At 56.1% G+C, this 16,998-nt stretch overlaps 1 protein-coding gene across 1 annotated transcript in view; it reads right to left on the bottom strand.

Moving 5' to 3' along the window:
- Positions 1-3,243: 3,243 nt before the first annotated feature.
- RP1L1 (RP1 like 1) overlaps positions 3,244-16,998 on the bottom strand; it is a 49,400-nt gene continuing 35,645 nt past the window's right edge. The window contains exons 2-4 of the mRNA XM_051831678.2: positions 16,405-16,981; positions 11,047-11,188; positions 3,244-9,865 (exon numbers count right to left, since the gene is read on the bottom strand). Coding sequence (XP_051687638.2) covers positions 4,899-9,865; positions 11,047-11,188; positions 16,405-16,962 — 5,667 coding nt within the window. The 5' untranslated portion in view covers positions 16,963-16,981 and the 3' untranslated portion in view covers positions 3,244-4,898. The remainder of the gene's footprint in view (positions 9,866-11,046; positions 11,189-16,404; positions 16,982-16,998) is intronic.

Here is a 16,998-nt window from a genome sequence, read left to right as displayed (position 1 = left end):
GCAGAAGTGGGCAAAAGGGGAGGTGGGAGAGCGGTGGCCCTCATGGAGCTTCAGTCTCATCAACCAACTGAGAGCCTTGGGCAGTGATGCCTCTGCCCCGGGGGCCCAAGGTGGGCTCTGGAGATGCCTCCTGGGGGGAAGCAATGGGAGGGCGGGGACTGGTCCTGGAGGAGCACCTTGGGGTGGCCACCCTCCCAGTGATGTGGGCTCGACTCAGACTCAAGGCAGAGTTGCTGTGAGGCTTGAAGGCTCTGGGCTGATTTCCAGGAGGCCAGGCCTGGCTCTAGCAGAACTGGGAAACAGGTCTGGGTCACTCTGCCTGGAGTGGCTTGGGTGGTGAGAGAGAATGAGTTGGAGCCTTTGCAGGGCATGGCTGTGTCTGTCCCTGGTGAGGGCTCTTCCATAGACACCAAGGGTCACGGGTGTGGGAGAGTGCTCTTCACCCACCCTAATTCCTCTGATGCAGGGAGGCAGTGAGCTTGACTCTGGTTGGCCACACTCCCTTGGGAAGGCTGCATAATGAGAGCGAGTGAAGGCGCTGACTATGAGTGTGTCCACGTGTACAAGAGAGTGTGCATGTGATTGTGTGCACATGGATGTGCCTGTGAATGTGTGTGTACAAGCAGCAGGGTGCATGTATGTTCCTGCACATAAGCGTGTACATGTGTGCATGTTTACATGAGTGTGTGTACAAGTAAGAGTATGCATGTGAGTGTGTGCACATGCATGAATGAATAGGTGTGCAGGCAGGCATTGCACATGCATGTGCACGTCTATGCCTGCGTCCACACGACAGTATGCCTGGGAGAGTGTGTGCATGAGTACCTACATGCCTTGTGTGAGCAGGTGAGTGTGAGCAGTGCGCTTGGTAGGGTGGGGATGACAAGAGGTGCTCAGCTCTCCTGGGAGCCCCAGCCCTAGTGGGGTGAGGTTCAGGCATCGAACGCCGGCACCTGGGGATTATACTACTGCTTGACCTTGGGGTGCTGGTGAAAGGTGCATGCTGGGACCTTCCTCAGACACCTGGGTGAGGATTTCATCCGAGCAGGAGTGTTGTATGCCACGCCGCCCAGGCAGCTAGGGGGAAGGCGGCCCGGCCACCTGTTGTGGGAGACCTCTGGTGCAGTCTCCGGTGCCGAGTGCATGGTGACAAAAGGTAGGGCAGCCCCTCTCAGCCCCTCCTGGAAGACTCTGATGCAGGGACCTGGGTGGAGAGGAAGGTGGGGGATGCAGGGGCGGTTCTGCACGGGGCTTCTGCTGGCCCCGGGATCCGGAGGGTCTGGTCTCAGCTCCGCCCATTCCACGCTGTGTGCTGCAGGTGACTCACTTGGCAAGGGTGGACCTCAGTCAGGAGGATGCAGGACTTCCTCGGGGCTCACCACCTCCGCTGCATATTCTGCACATCTGGGGGTTTGCAAGGAGCTGAGCTACAGCCCTAAGGTCAGAGTCTCTGGGCATGGGGCCTGGACATGGGCTCTCAGCCACTGAGAGGTGGTCCTTTGGGGCTGGGGGCCCTGACTGCACCAGTTGGCAAGAAGGATGGAGGGAGGGCTTGGTTTCTCCACCTCCTGCGTTCAAGGAGAAGCCCTCCTGTCTAAGGAGCGTCTGCTTCACTGCCGGGGCTGTGAGTGCTGCGGCGCAGTTTGGTTGAGGCAAGTTCAAGGGCAGGCCAAGGCTCCAGGAGGGCCGACCTTTTCCGGGGATGCTACCTTGCAGACACCTGTGCCGCGTGGCTGCTGCTGAGAAAGCTCGCGGCTGTCCATTAACAGCAAGGTTTTCAATGTATGAAGGGCAGGAATATTGGGGGCTTAAAGCAGGTGAGTGTGACTAAAAGGAGAGTCCCGCAGAGAGAGCTTCTCAGGCCACCCCTTGGCCTTATCAAGCCAGGTGAGCTCCAGCTCCTGATGGCTGCACAGAAGTGGCAGGTGGCCGTCAGGTGACAAAACATCCCGTCTGACCCACTTTCTGAAGGCTCCATTATCTTGCAGGAAATTCACCCAACAAAGTGTTGCCCACCTTTAGCTAAGTTAGTTATTTACAGGGATGGGATTTTAGTGGAAAAAAATTGATTCAGTGGAAAGAGACAAAGACTGTAAAGTGTGTGAATTTTAGCCCTGGCTTGGCCATAGCTGTGTGAGTCGGGGCCAGCTTCTGTTTCTCTTCTAAGCCTCGCTCTCTTTCTTTGTGAAATGCAGCTGGCAGCACCTCATTGCCTGGTTCACAGGTTGGGAAGATAAATGGGACCATTTATGTTGAGTCCAGTGTAGTACCTGATATACTGTACACCCTGAACACTCAGCAGATATAATTAAAATATTGATTTCCCCTATGTGTGTGTGACAACATTTCATATTTTATCTCAGCCACTTCTCCACTGTGCAGTGAGGACAACATCACTCAGCCCATTTCACAGATGTTGGAACTGAGGCACTACCACTGAGACTTGAGCCAGGTCCTCTAACTCCTGGTTTCCAGCTCTTTCTGGGCACTCTCTAAACTATGAATGATGATGACAGATCAGCGGGTGCCAGGGCTGGCCGTCTGGGCCTTGGGGAGGCAGCAGGGAGTGAACCAGAGGTATTGGGACAGCTCTTAGGGGACAGCTGGGGACCTCAGCTCACAGAAGATGTGAATGCAGGGCACTTTGTGCCTGCTGGTATGACCAGGGCTGAGCAATCTTGCAATCAACACCCTGAGACCAAGCTTACAACGAAATCATTCCGGGGTGGGGGTGAGGCTTCTCTTTTATTTGTGTTTAATGATTTATTTATTTATTTATTTGAAAGGCTTTCAGAGAAAAGAAGAGAGGAAGCAAGCAAGATCTTCCATCTGCCAGTTCATTCCCCAAATGGCTGCAACAGCCAGGGCTGGGCCAGGCTGAAGCTAAGAGCCAGGAACTCCATCTGGGTCTCCCAAACGGACAGTAGGGGTCTAAATATTTGAACCATCTTCCATGCCTTCCCAGGCACATTAGCAGGGAGCCAGGTTGGAAGTGGAGCAGCCAGGACTCAAACCAGTGCTCCAATATAGGATGCCAGTGTCGCAGGCGGCAGTGTAACCCACTGCACCATAATGCCAGCCCCCACTGGGAGCTTCTTGCTAAGATGCCAGTTTTCACTCTGATTAACAGGTAACCAGGAGTTTGTAGTCTTCGTCAGACCTGCAGCCAATACCTGGCAACGCTCTGTCCCCAAGTAAACAAGAGCTGATATATATATATACACACACACACACACATATATATATATATAATGTATATATGCTTTTATTACAAAAACCTTATCGAATCCCCTCTGCAGAAATTCTACAAGCATGTCCAATTTGATTAAGAAGCTCCCTCCCATCTGTGGAAAAGGTGAGCGCAGATGGGCAGGTGCACCATAACTCAACATCTGTCGCATGTGGAGACATTTTAGCAACCAGTGCACAACATCTGTTCTCGTAGCGCAGGTTTCCATTTAAATAAATCTGGTACCACCAGATGGCCGGGTATGAGCAGGAAAGCCAGAGCAAGGCTGCCCCATCCAAGGGCTAATACTCAGGCTGTGCAAAGAGGGAGCTTTAAAGTCTCTAAAATAGCAAAAGGACTTTTAAAAAAAAATTATAGCAAGTACTGCCCACGCAAATAAATTCATTTTAAAAAGCAAGGACCTCATGAGAAAATGGGTGAAAGGCATGCACATGTCATTCACTTGCAAAAAGTTTTTGAAAGCCTTAGACACAATGTTAACCTCATTCGTAACCAACTCTAAAATAGGACCACGTTGAATTGAAGTGCTATTATTTTTGTCCATAATATTAGAAAATGACATTTCGTTTTTAATGATAATGCCAAGGACTGACATGACCGCCCTGTGGTGAGCTGGGTAGTGTAATTAGACCTGCAGAAAAACAAATCGCATGATACTGGGAGTCTTAAAAATCTTGATCGCCTTTGACCCAGAAGTGCCACGCGTGGGAATCAATCTTAAGGAAATGCTCAGAAGTCCAGGAATGAAGTCTGATGAACGAAATAACAGATCCCATCTAAACGGTCTTATAATAGGGAAGCAGTGAAGTAAAGTATTTGATATTCTCAAAACGGAACATTATTTGGGTATTAAAAGAAGTTTATGAAGCTGTTGAGATAAAAGGAATAAATCATTGCATCGTTCAGTTTTTTAAAATAAAGCATGTAAATGTGTCCCTAAAGACCAATTTCGACTACAAAATGACCCGAGAACAATGGGAAGGAAGAACATGGAATTGCTAACCTACGTTATCTCCATTGGTGGGAGCACAGGCAATCACCGTCTTCTTCCTGCTTTTTTGCGTTTTATTCCATCATATACACAAAACATGAATTAAGGAGAAACATGTGGACTTGGAGAACCAGTCGTATTCATTGACCCTGAATTTACCTGCTTTTGCCAAATAGTTGCATCTGCAGAGTCACAAAATACATTCAAAACTAACCAAAAAGCACCTCGAAGTCAGGGGAAATGAGTACCCAAAAGCCAAAGAGGAATGGCAACAGGAGATGAGTAGAGAGGAGGAGAGGGAGGAGGAGGAGGAGCAGGAGGAGGAGGAGGAGGAGGAGGAGGAGGAGAAGGGCCATGCGGGCTAGCAAGAAGAAACACGCATGAGACTGCCCTGGGACTTTCCACAGCGCCACCTGCTCCGGCTCTGCAGGCGAGCGCAGGGTCCCCCTGGCTCCGTGACGTCCCCCGTGCAGGTGACCCTGCTTTGCTCCGCGATTCAGGCCCCGGGGGCAGCATAGAGTAGGCTGTGTTCCAGGCAAGCCCATGATTCTTCCCAGGTCTTTGTATGTCTCCAGGAGCAGAGGGTCGCTCAGGGTGGCAGACAAAATATCACTGAAAACAGAGTCCCCGATGCAGCCTCAGCTCACGGCTTGAGCTCTAGAAATCGAAGTCGTCTCCACCAAAGCCATCCGCCCTGCCTCCCACCTGGGTGCTGGTGAGGCCTCCGGCGACCTTCTCGTCTTGTACATCACAGCCGCCACCTGAGCCCTGCTCTGGGGTCCCTGGGCACGAAGGGGGCCCATCCTGCTCAGAAGTGGAGCTTCCAGGATACATCCGGGGGACTTTTCTGTCTGGGTATGGGAGTCCCTGAGGCTCGGCATCACTGCCCCTTCTGTCCCCGCCTGGGCATTCTGCAGCTGGGTCTTCCTGGGAGGAGACGGCCGCAGCAGATGAGCTGCAGGAGGCGCAGGCAGGGGGAGGTGTCGGGGGGCCCAGCCTTTGATTGGGGCTGTCTCCTCGGGGGGCAGAGGGTGATGCGGGCCTGTCCTCTTGGGCTGGGGTGCTGGTTTCAGAAGCCTCCCCGATCTGGCTCTCTCCTGGGTGCCCCAAGGGGCTGCCTTCCATCTCTGTTCCGTTTCTGCCCTCTGAGCCTGGCCACCCCTCTCCTCCAGCTTCCTGGACCTCTGCAGCTTTGGCGCCATCACCCTGTCCTCCTGGATTCAGGTCACCTCCTTCGGAGGCCGCAGCCTCACAGTCCTGCCCATCCCCAGAGTCCTCCTGCACGGGTCCTTCCTGCACTCCCTGCTCCGCCTGGCTCCGAGCAACACTGTCTCCACTCTCCAGGTCACCAGTGCCCTCTGCCTCCCCACCTGGGGGATCCTTGTCCCTGCTGAGCACCTGGTTCCCCTCACCCTCGTCCCCCTCATCCGCCCCAGGCCCAGGGCCCAATCCAAGCCCCTGCCCTCCACTGGCTGCCGGGGTATCCCCGGCCATGGCGGGGTCCTCCTGACCTGGCGTCACCCCTCCCCCCTCAGCGGCCTCCCCCTCGGGACACCCTTCCTTTTTCTTCTGTAGAATCTGCTGCAGGTCGAAGGCCTTTTTGATGGGCGCACCAGCGGCCCCTGGGGTGTCCTTTGGGAACTTACGGGTCCCTTTCTTCCTCACACAGGCCTCACAGGGACAGAACTCCTCCCCGGGCGCGGAGCTGGCATCCTCCAGGCTGCAGGAGAAGAGCCCCCGGCCGCAGGTCGGCTCAGGGAAGGCTGAGAGGTTGCGCAGGCCGTGGAGGCGGCGCCGGCGCTGCTCAGTCTGCAGGGACACCTGGCCCCTGAGGGCTTCGCGGGGCGGCCCCAGGGCCTTCCTCCCGGCCCGGCTCTGGATCTTCTGGAGCTCTTTGTCGGTGCTGGCTTGGAGCCGCTCGCTCACGTCCTGCTCCAGCTCGGCCACCATCTGGTCCAGCAGCCTGTGGTCCTGCAGGTTCCAGCGGGCCCGGAGCTGGGCTGTGGCATCAGCCAAGTGGGCCAGGAAGGACGCCTGTAGCTTCTTCAACAGTTTGGACACCCAGACGGGGTCGGGGTCCAGACATGCCCTGCAGGCAGTGCACCTGCCCGCCTCTCCCGCACCCTGCCTCCACCTGGCCTGGGCTTGCTCCCGTTCCCCGCCGGCTGCTGCGGGCGGCTCTTCCACACCAGGCTCTGACCTGGGGCCCCCTTGGCTGTCACTGGCATTGGAAGCACCCTCACTGGGAGGACAAGGGGTTTCCTGAGGGTTCTCACTCCCGTCCGGGGGGCACAGGCCTGCAGAGACAGGGCGACTTGCTGCTTCCTCTTTGTGCTCTCTCTGGTCTTCCAGGGTGCAGAGGTCCCCGTCTGCAGCACCGGCCACTGGCACCCCGGGCCCATGGCCGGAAGCCTCCCCTGGAAGCCCTCCCTCCTGGGTGCCCTCCTGTGGTTCTTCTCTTCTCGTTCCTTCTATTTCCTCTACCTGCCCCCCATCTCCTCGCACCACCTTTTCAACTTCGTGTTCAGATGCATTGTCCAACGGCTGCTCTCCACCGCCTCCCTCTGCTGCCTCTGGCTTGCTGGTGGCACAGGCCCAGGTTTGCGAGCTGGTGGAGGCTGTGGGACAACCCAGCCGCAGGTTTCCCAGACCCTCTGGGTGCTCCGATATGCTGGAGTCAGGCCCCTGGGAGGGGATTTCCAGGGGCGGCTCTGTCTTCTCTGGCACCAGGGTGCCGTCCAGGACACAGGGCACGCTGCCGTCCCCTGAGCCTCCAGAGCCACTGCTGACGTCCACGCCAGACGAGGACGTGGGTGTGAAGTCCTCCGTCACCAGCAAAGCCTTGTGTGGAGCCAGCTCCCCGAGGCTGGGGTCCAGCTGGTCCCGCCCAGGGCTGTACCCTGGCCACAGGGCCTGAGAGATGCTCAGGAGCTCCCGGTACCGAGGGGAGTCTATGAACCTCACCTTGTCGGCAGGGGAACCAGGGTCTTCATCAAAGAAGTGGAGCCTGGCGAGGCAGGCGACGAGGGCCCCTGCTGAGTGGCTCAACCTCTTGGCCACCACATCGGACAGTTCAGGGAGGCTGCTGGGCCGGCTCTGTTTGGCACCCAGCAGTGCCTTCATGATCTGTGTGGAGGCAGAGACCCTGCCAGGAAGCGCACACGGCGCCCTGCCCTGGGCGCCAGCAGCCCCTTCCCTGGTTCCAGCCCCCATGGGGGAGTCAGGCACTCCAGCTGGAGCTGCCGCGTGGCCCAGGGGCGGAGCCTGTCTTGGGCCTGGGAGGGCTCCTTCTGGCTCTGGCTCTGGGTGCTCCCCCGCGTCCCCTTCCAGGAGCAGCTGTCCGCCTTGCGCCAGCTCCCCCAGGCTTTCTGGAGGGCGCTCATCAGCAGGGGCCTCCTCGGGGCCTCCTGGGCCATCCCTGGCCGCCCCGGTGGGCTCGTCCATCTCGTATCTCATGAGCACGGGCTCTTCCGGGATGTTGCCCAGCCACTCGCGGACCACGGCGTCTGGTGAGGCGTGGGGCAGGGCGCTGGGTGTCACGCTGCCGTCGTCCTCCAGCCCCTCAAGGCCTTGCCCTGCGCTGGCCGCCTTCCCCTCTAATGCCCTCCCGGGCCCAGCACTGGGGCTCAGGCTGCTCCTGACCCTTCTCCCTGCTGCCGCTGACCCAGGGCCTGGGAGCAGCATGGGCCCCACCTCGAGTTGCTCCTCCCCCTGTTCATCCCCACCTGACTCCCAGTCATCAGCACTTTGGTCGCCACTGCTGGTGTTCCTTGGGCTCAAAGGGGGCTTCTTGGCAGAGGGCCGCCCCTCAGGGGGAGTGGGGCAGTACCCGCTGCACGCCCAGGCGCCTTCAGGGAAGGAAGCCGGTGTCCCGATTGGGGAGCAGCTGTGACCTTGCTGGGCTCCTGGCTCCCCTGCTTCAGGCTGTCCAGCCAGCAGAACCAAGGGTGGGGAGGGCCTAGGGGTGCCCCCTGTCTTTCCCCGCTGCCTGCCAGCGCCAGCCTGTGGGCAGGGGTGGGGTGTGTGTGCAAGTGCAGGAGCCGGAGGGTGCTCTCTGTACTTGATGTCGCCTGCTGGCTCCGCAGAGGGAGTGCTGGTGGGGTGCACACTAGAAGCACAGTCTGAGTTACTCACGGGGGTGAGGGTGACACTGCGGGCTCCTGAGGGCTCCTGGGAGTAAAGAGAGCCCGGGGAGGGAGGTCTCAGGTCCCCAGAGACCTGTTTCCTGCTCATCAACACATTCTCAGAAAAGGGTGGCACTGGGCCTCCTGGGCTGGCCCCGCCTCTGTCGGGTGGCCTCGGCGCTTGCAGGGCTGCGGGTGCATGGAGCAGGCAGGGGGCGTCCCTGTGGTGGCAGCACACTCGGCCGGGAGAGCTAGGTGAGCACACAGCGCTAGCTGGGCTCCTCTGTCTTCTCCTCCCTTGCCGGGCTGAGGCACGGGCAGGGAGTGGGGAGCAGCCTCCTTCTGTGTCCCCAGGGCCAGGATGACCTGGAGCCAGCAGCAGCCCCATTACAGACCCACCCCTGGCCTGGTCATGCCCGGTGTCCTGTCCGGGCTTCTCTGCCTGCAGATCTTCAGTCCCCAGAGATGAGGGGCTCAGAGTGGGAGCCCCGAGGCTGCCACCCTGTGCCAACAGCCGCTGGGAAGGCATGGCCCCTGTCTGCCGCTGGCAGCCCCGGAGCTGCTCACCCTGCTCGCTGGGCCCCTCGAGAGGCCCAGCACTGGCTGACGAGTCAGAATCGGCCTCATCTGTGTCTCCAGTCTCCAGTCTCAGGCAGCTGCGTGGCCCCCCGCCAGCCAGCCTTCCTCCCTCAGAACGTGGGCTGGGGCTCCCTTGGGGGCCCTCTCCAGGTCCCCTGGCTGGGGAGGCAGAGGCTGGATGCAGGCTGCCACTGCTCACGCCACCCCCCATGGTCCTGGGGCTGCTGCAGGTGTCTTGCTCAGAGCCTTCGGAGTGTCCCGCACTGGAGGCTGGGCTGGCGCTGTCCTGGCCACGTCCGTGCTTCCCAGCTGTCCCACGGCTCCAGCGGCGCCTGCCGTGGGTGCGCGGGGTCAGCCCAGATCTCTTCTCAGCAGGCGGCTGCTCGCCCTGGGAGGCGTACAGGGGGTTCCTCCAGATCTCGTAACTGGGCCCCGGCTGCTGGCCATGGCCTAAGGCGCACTTGAATCCCGCCTCACATGGCCCTGACGCCCCTGCCCCAGGCTCTGAGAAGCCCCAAGGGTGGCCCTGCCAGGTGCAGCAGGGGGGGTCTGCCTCCCCAAGGCTGAGGTCCTCCCTGCTGGCTGCCGTGAGGGCGCCGGCCCGCCCCACCCGCTGGGACCACAGCAGCGCGTCCTGGCCGAGCAGCTGGAAGCGCACCCTCATCTCCACGGACAGGCTGCCGTCCTCATTCAGATGAACCTTCTTTTCCACGCCGTCACCGGCCACCAAGGGGCCGGGTGCGGCAGGTGTGTCGCGAAGGTGTCTGTCGGGAGCAGGGGCCCCCTGGGCACGGTGGAGAGAGGCGGGGGGCCGGTGGGGGGCAGACGTCTCTGACAGCGGGGAAAGCCGCCGTGGCCGGCCGCTGCCCGACCCGGACCGCGAGTGCATCACGCTCTGCTTGGCCTTTGGCCCCCAGCTCCCTGGCACGCAGCAAAGAGTGAGAGAAAAGGAGAAAGGATCAGGAGCTGCCCCAAGTGGTCACGAGCTGTCTACCACCTAATTATCTCTGCCTCCAAAGCCACGGTGAGGGCGGGCCTTTCTAGAAGGGCTGTACACAGAGCTGCCCGTTAGTGGCCCAGCAGAGCCCAGCTGAGTGGACTTGAATCTGAGCGCAGTCTCAACTCTGCTCTTAGCGGCTGGGCAGCTTTGGGCAGAGCCTGTGTTCTGGGCTGGGACGGATGCACGGTCACAGAGATTTGTTAGGTCTGCTTTGAGGACGCGCAGCCGTGCATGTGACATTCCCTACATAGCTCTGCTAGCCTCAGTAGGTCCCCCACCGCAGAGGCGGCAGGTGGAGCAAACACGGGAGCCCACCCCCAGCCCAGGCAGCGGGATCAATAAGACGCCGCCCACGGACCTGATTGTAAACTGTAAAATGCTTTGTGGTTATTAGTGGTGATTTATCATCCCAACACTCATCAAGCCCTGGGGTGATGGATGGTTGCAAAGAAGGACCCGGACACACAGGATCAGCTGCTGACAGGCAAGCCTGCACCCCAGCCAGGACAAGAAGAGAAGAGGGTGGGAGAGGGGGCCTTAAGAAATGAAGGCCCTGAGTGCTTTTCCCCTCTCATCGCCTTGCTGACGTGAGGCCAGGGGCTGGGGCCAGTAGAGCCTGAGCTCTGTGGGTGCAGCTGGGCTGAGGAAGTCAGCCAAGGAGGCTTTCTGGGTGGCTAACTGGCTGGATGGTGGGTGATCGTAGTTTCCTTTAGCCCTTTTCAACTCCCATCTTTCCAAAGACGGCCATGACTCTTAAAGGATGCAAAATGCCACGTGGGCATGGTCCACGGCCCACCGTGATTCTTAGTAAAAGTTGTTTTAGACCCTAGCAACCTCAAGGTCAACATCTCCTTATGAACGCTCCATTTAAGCACCATGATCGGCTCCTTCATATCCTCCCCATCAAATGGTTCACCCAGTTAAGGTTGATGGTGATGAAGAGGAGGAGGAAGAAACAAAGAGAGCCCCAAACACCTGGAACACCCAAGAGCTGGGGCTGGAGGCGCGTTTCCCAGGTTATCGGAATGGGCGTCTGCCCGGGTCTACGGCACATCGGCAGGGCAAATGAGACTGGGGAATCCCCACTCCCCTCATAACTCACCAGTTTTGCTCCTGGAAGACAGCCCAGGTAACATTTCTGTCCCATTTCTTCTGGCATCTTCCATCACTGGAGGTCTGAAGGCCTCGTCACCAGCACACACTAGCGTCGAGGGGCAGCGCAGGAGACACTGCAGCGAGTCCACCTGAGGGAGGAGAGCGCTGAGCCAGGAGCCAGGAGCCAGGAGCCCCGGGCAGAAAGAGCACGGGCTCTCCTGGCCTTTCCCACTCCCTCACTTCTCACCCTCGGCCCCGGACCCAGTGGAGGAATCCAGGTGCCTCCATAGCACCTCTGTCACTAGCTGGTGGTCTCCCATGGTCATTGCCCAGGATGTCCTGCCTCTACCCCCAGCCCGCCCTCTACCAAAGGTCAACCTGCGTGCCTCTGCAGATGACAGCAGAGCCGTTAGGCTGCTTCTCTGGTCACACGTACACCCCCGGAATAGGTATTTCCTGAGAGCCAGAGAGCCCTCCAGCTTCCACTTGGGATCAGAGCCTGGCAGAGGGTCACCTTTTCCCTGGTAGAGGGTCACCTCTCTGTCTGATCCTCTTTGCCAGGACACTCCAAGCCCATTGCTTCTGACTCTGCCCTAGTGCAGTGGAGAGGGGAGAGGCGCCACCAGCCCTCAGGTGAATCCTTCCCTTCCAAACTCCTAGAATTCCAGGGTCAGTGGTCTTGGGGCTGGTGCTGTGGTGTAGCGGGCAAAGCCACCACCTGAGACCCCGGTATCCCATATGAACACCCATTCGAGTCCTGACTGCTCCACTTCTGATCCAGCTCCCTGCTAATGTGCCTGGGAAAGCAGCAGAGGATGGTCCAAGCGCTTGGGCCCCTGCACCCAAGGGGGAGACCCAGATGAAGCTCCTGGCTCCTGGCTCCAGCCTGGCTCAGCCGTGGCTATTGTAGCCATTTGGGGAGTGAACGAGCAGATGACAGATTCTCTCTCTATCTTACAAATAAATAACATAAATACAAATTTTTCTTTAAAAAAGAATAGTGGACTCCAGGCTGTTGCCCCCACCCACCCACAGGACCCACCAGCAGGATGCCCCTCTGCACAGTCTTGGGCTCAGAGTTGAGTAAGCAATATCGCTGCTAGATTAGGGAACAGGTCCCTGCTTTTCAAAAATCCCGCCTGGCTCCAGAGGCCCCTGTCTAGCTGAGGGCTTGCCCTGTTGGTAGCACAGCATTGTAATTAGCGATTTAGGGCATTTGTTTCCATCTTTAAGGGCAGAATGCGTTCCTTTTCATGATCTCAAATTAGAAGCATAGGCTCACTAGCAAGGAAATGAAAAAGAGAGAGCCCTTAGACCCTCTCCTGCAAAAACGACATGGAAATGTACTATATACCAGATCTTTCATTCTGGTTGATTAGAAGTTTTTTTCAACTACTAGGCATGGTTCTCCTTTTAGAGTTCCAGTCCCTCATAAAAACATGGACATGACCCAAGTCTATCGATTTATACAAGTAGCTATGCTTCCAGGGAGGAAGATGGAACTGAGGGCTAAACAATGTTCCTGTCCCTGGGGAGAGAGAGAATCCATGGGAGAAAGGGCAAGAGCCAGCACCCATCTGTTGAGGGACCCTCCCTGGGGAGCAGGGAGTTCATTCTGTTTACGGAATGCTCAGTAACTTTTCAGTAAGTCTATGTGAAAACATCCTACTATCTGTTTCTCCAACGTATTACTTATCTCCTACCTCTTCTCCCCCCTCACTACACGTAGTAAGCTGTGAGCATCTAGTCCTACTTTTCTGCGTTCACACCATAGCACATGATGGCACCGGTAAAGGCACAATAACTAAAAAGCATGCTTGCATCATGTCTTTGGTCATTAATGCTGGCTCTATTATTTGCCAACCACACGATCATGAATAAGTTATTAGCCTCTGTGTTTCACTTTTCTGGTTTATCGAAAGTAGGTAAGGGGGCCAGAGCTGTAAGTAGCTGGTAAAGCTACCGCCTGCACTGCCAGCATCCCAAACGGGTGCTGGTTCGAGTCCCGCTGCTCCTCTTCTGATCCAGCTCTCTGCTATGGCCTGGGAAAGCAGTGGAAGATGGCCCAAGTCATTGGGCCTCTGCACCCATGTGGGAAGACCCTGAGGAATCTCCTGGCTCCTGGCTTTGGATCAGACCAGCTCTGGCTGTTGCGGCCTACTGGGGAGTGAACCAGCGGATGAAAGACCTCTCTCTCTCTCTCCTCTCTCTCTCTCTCTCTCTGCCTTTCCTCTCTCTGTGTAACTCTTTCAAACAAATAAATAAATCTTTAAAAATAAAAAGGAAGTGGGTAAGAATGTTAGCCACCTCATGGCTGTGTGTGCTGGATGCTAAGCCCTAGACTAAGGCAGTTCTCTCCCACTTTCTTTCATGGGTACTTTCCAGTACTGTAGAGCTTAGGAGCTGGAAAGCCATTTCCTGAACTCCCTTGCAGCTAGAATTTATAGCATCAAAGATTCCAGCAGTTGCATGAGACAGAATATACAGCAGTGGAGCAGAGACCATCTTCCTTTTTCTTTTGACTGCTGCCACAAGCAACGGCAGTCAAAGGCGCAGAGGAGCGTGTGCAGCTGGGATGGCAAGAGCCACTCTCATTGTTCCAGTACCCACTCGTTAGCTTCACAACCGTTGAAAGAAGACTGATCCCATTCTGGATCACAGCAATGGTGGGGGGGGGTGCTGTTGAACCCGATCGTTGTAATAATGACCCCCAACAACCCACTTTCTTGATTGTGTTAGAGGTGTTGACCTTGACGGGGGAATTTTTCCAGGAATTCAGCCTCAGCTTTTCCAGCCTTTCCATGAATCTTGTAGCATCCAGATTCCAGTAGAATTTCTTGCAGCCTAAGACACTGAGAGAGGACTCTGCTTCCTGTGCTGAACCACGGCTGGTACAGTGCGTGACATCAGAGTTGGCCAAGGATCGTAGAGCTTCATAACGGGAGTCTGGGGTTGGCCTTCTGACCTGGCTGGATCTGAAGGTGGTTACACCTGGTGACAAGGGGACACTAAGAGCCCGTGGCATACAGTGACAAAGTCGGTTCTCCAGTGGTTACTTCTGAAAGCAGAAGCACTGGAGAACGTTGACTCCCACTGCTGCCAGGATGGACTAGTAGAACAGGAACTGCGGGGGCTATGGAGAAGGCTGGCGGCTTCTGACTTTCAAAAAATTGCCAAGCTCATGCTCTAAACTCTCCATTCAAGCATGTCCAGAGGACTTGGGGGCTGCTGTTCTCTGGTTGCCAAACCTCAGATGCAGAAACTGATTCTTCTGGTTGCAAAATACAGGGTACGTCAAGAAAACTCATGAGAAATTGAAATTAAAAGATAAGTTGTTCTTGCTGCCCAGAATTTTGAAATCTATGCCGAGCTTTTTCATAATATACATTTATACGAAACCTCATAGACATGGGTTTCAGAATGTTTGCACAAACCCAAATAATTCTTTGAATTCCATTTTCCATGAATTCTTTGGAGTGCCCTTGTACAACTGAATTGAGAGTTAGGTGATCCATCGCACCATAAAGCAGGAGTGTTGAAGCAGCACTGGGCATAAAGTTGGAGGAGACAGGCACTGCACCAGGCTCAAGAAGCTGGAACTGACACGTCGGTTCCCTGAGCAGGTGGCTTCCATTCCCAGGTCACCTGCTCCTGCTGCCCTGCCCCCTTGCCTCAGCAGATACCCAGGACTTCCCAGGAAATTCCCTGGGATCCATTCACTGAAGAAGATATCTGAATCCGTGTTTCAGAGAAGTCGCAGAGTGTACTGACATGACCACAGCTGGCTTTTAGCATAACAGACCCACTTAGGGGCCATGAGGGTACAGGGAAGGAAAGTCCAGGGGAGAGTGTGCTTTGATTGAGTATTCCTCATGGAAGGAGAAATGGCAAGAGACCCTGTAACAACTATCAGCAGTGGCCAGCAGTTCAATCTGACAACCAGGGACTTGGCAGGAACAGGACAGGAGGACAGGGACAAGGCAGTCTAGACAAGAATTGTGAGTGTGTCTCTCACAGTTGGCCTAGGGGGTGGGAACACTCATGCCCCATGTGAGTGCACACCCAAAGGTGACAATCGCATGGACAAGCAGATCTCAGTGGATGTCAGTCACCCTTCTTCTCTAACTGCTACGAGGCAGGTGCCATAAATTCATGACAAAGTGACAAAGTACCACGAATTAGCAACACAAACTCGACCTCGTTCATGTAAATCTGGCTACCACCTCTGCTTGGGGCCTCATCTGCGGGGGGGCAGAGACCACTGCTAAATCCCTAGTTTCATTCCTTGAGGGACTCAGCACCCGATGGAAAGCTATGACATGAACCCCTCCCTCTCTCAAGGAGACGGTCAGCAGTTTGTGGTCACCGGAATAGATGCTGATTTGGGGCCGATGTTGTCCCTTGCCCATCATCCTTTTGGTGGACTTACGGGATTCTTACTCAGCATTGCCATAACCCATGAAGATGTCTTGTATCCATAGAACTGATTTTACAGTGAAAAGTATAAGATAATAGGCCAGGACCAGTGGACTGCATCACCCAAAAGCAGCTATAACTTACAGAACATTGGACAATGTTCCAGAATACTATGGAAGACTCGGTTTGGACACCAGATGAAAGGCATCTCTTGGTGCTGTTGAGGCATTGTCTTACAGGATGTGATGTGTGCTCCAAATTGGCAACAGGTTCATCGTGCTATTTCTCCCAAGACTACAGATTCATGGGCTACACATACAGCAGTTCCTCTAATCATAGCATCAATGACTTAGCCACGTTTTGCTTTCCATCCCAGTCATTTTGGTCTTTGCTAGCTAAATGAATTCATTAGGCGTCTATGATCTCACTTCCTGAATCCAACTGTATAAACTTGGATGCTACAGAGAAGGGCTCTTGAACTCAGTCATCGTAGTAGCTTCCAGCACAGGTAGTAGCTTCCGGCAGGATACTGGAAGCCATCTGTGGAGAACCAGTTTCAAGGTCACTCTCCAGCTTCCCAAAATTCTGGAAGCTCCCTAATAGTAAAACTGAAGCACTCTGTGCTTAAGGGACCTTGGGTAGCTTCTGTTTCCTGCACTGAGTGCCCATGGAAAGAGTTTGTTGAAAGGACTAGAAAAGAAAATCATGACTATGCGTCCTAAATGGAAGCTACGAATGTGAATAACATTTGCTTGTGGAGAGACTGACTTGACCGAATGTCTCCGGCCCTGCACCTTTATAAAATGAGTAGTAGCACGGTCAAGGACTTCTTTTAAAGGAATAATGATACCACCACCACCACCACCACCACCACCTCCATTCCATCTAAGGATTTGGACCTGGGGTCCAAAAAGCATTGTCAAAGCAATTTCAGAGCCCGAGCACCTACCTTTTTCCCACTCACGGTGTACACCTGCTTCACGGGAAAGCGCAGGGCCGCCGAGGCCTGGCTGAGGAAGGCCGCCAGGTTTCTGGTGTTCCTAGGACTCAGAACCACTGTCTGCCGGAGCCGAGGGTCCCCGTTCTTAATGAGTGTCATCCTCCTCGGGGCTTTGGGGCCCTTCCAAGAAGAGGTTGTTCCTGGCGCCTCGCCCTGGCCTTCGGAATCCCGCGACCCCGGCCAGCCAGGGGTCTTGGGGGGCTGCTTGTCGGAGCAGAGGTAGCAGCCCCCATCCTGCAGCTGCTCCAGGGCACTGAGGCCATGCAGGCCGCGGGGCGTGGTGACAGAGCGCACCCCGAAGGCCAGCGGCACGCGCTGAGAGAGCTCGTCCATCAGGGCGCTGAAGGTCTTGAAGGTGCGCTGGTGGACCGCCAGGCGCACCCCTGCAAACTGGGGGTCCCCCCGCTTGAGGAAGGTTATCTTCTTGGCAGGTGTGACCTGGGTGGCAGAGAGGGCGCGCGCCACGGCGGGCAGGAGGCACTCCCGGTGGCTTGGGGCACCACTCATGGCGCAGAGGCCTGGGGAGCTGCAAGGTGCAAAGGA

This window comes from Oryctolagus cuniculus, chromosome 2 (assembly GCF_964237555.1).
Source record: "Oryctolagus cuniculus chromosome 2, mOryCun1.1, whole genome shotgun sequence".
Taxonomy (NCBI): Eukaryota; Metazoa; Chordata; class Mammalia; order Lagomorpha; family Leporidae; genus Oryctolagus; species Oryctolagus cuniculus.
Note: the sequence above shows the minus strand (reverse complement) of the source record. Positions and strands in the feature narration are given on the sequence as shown.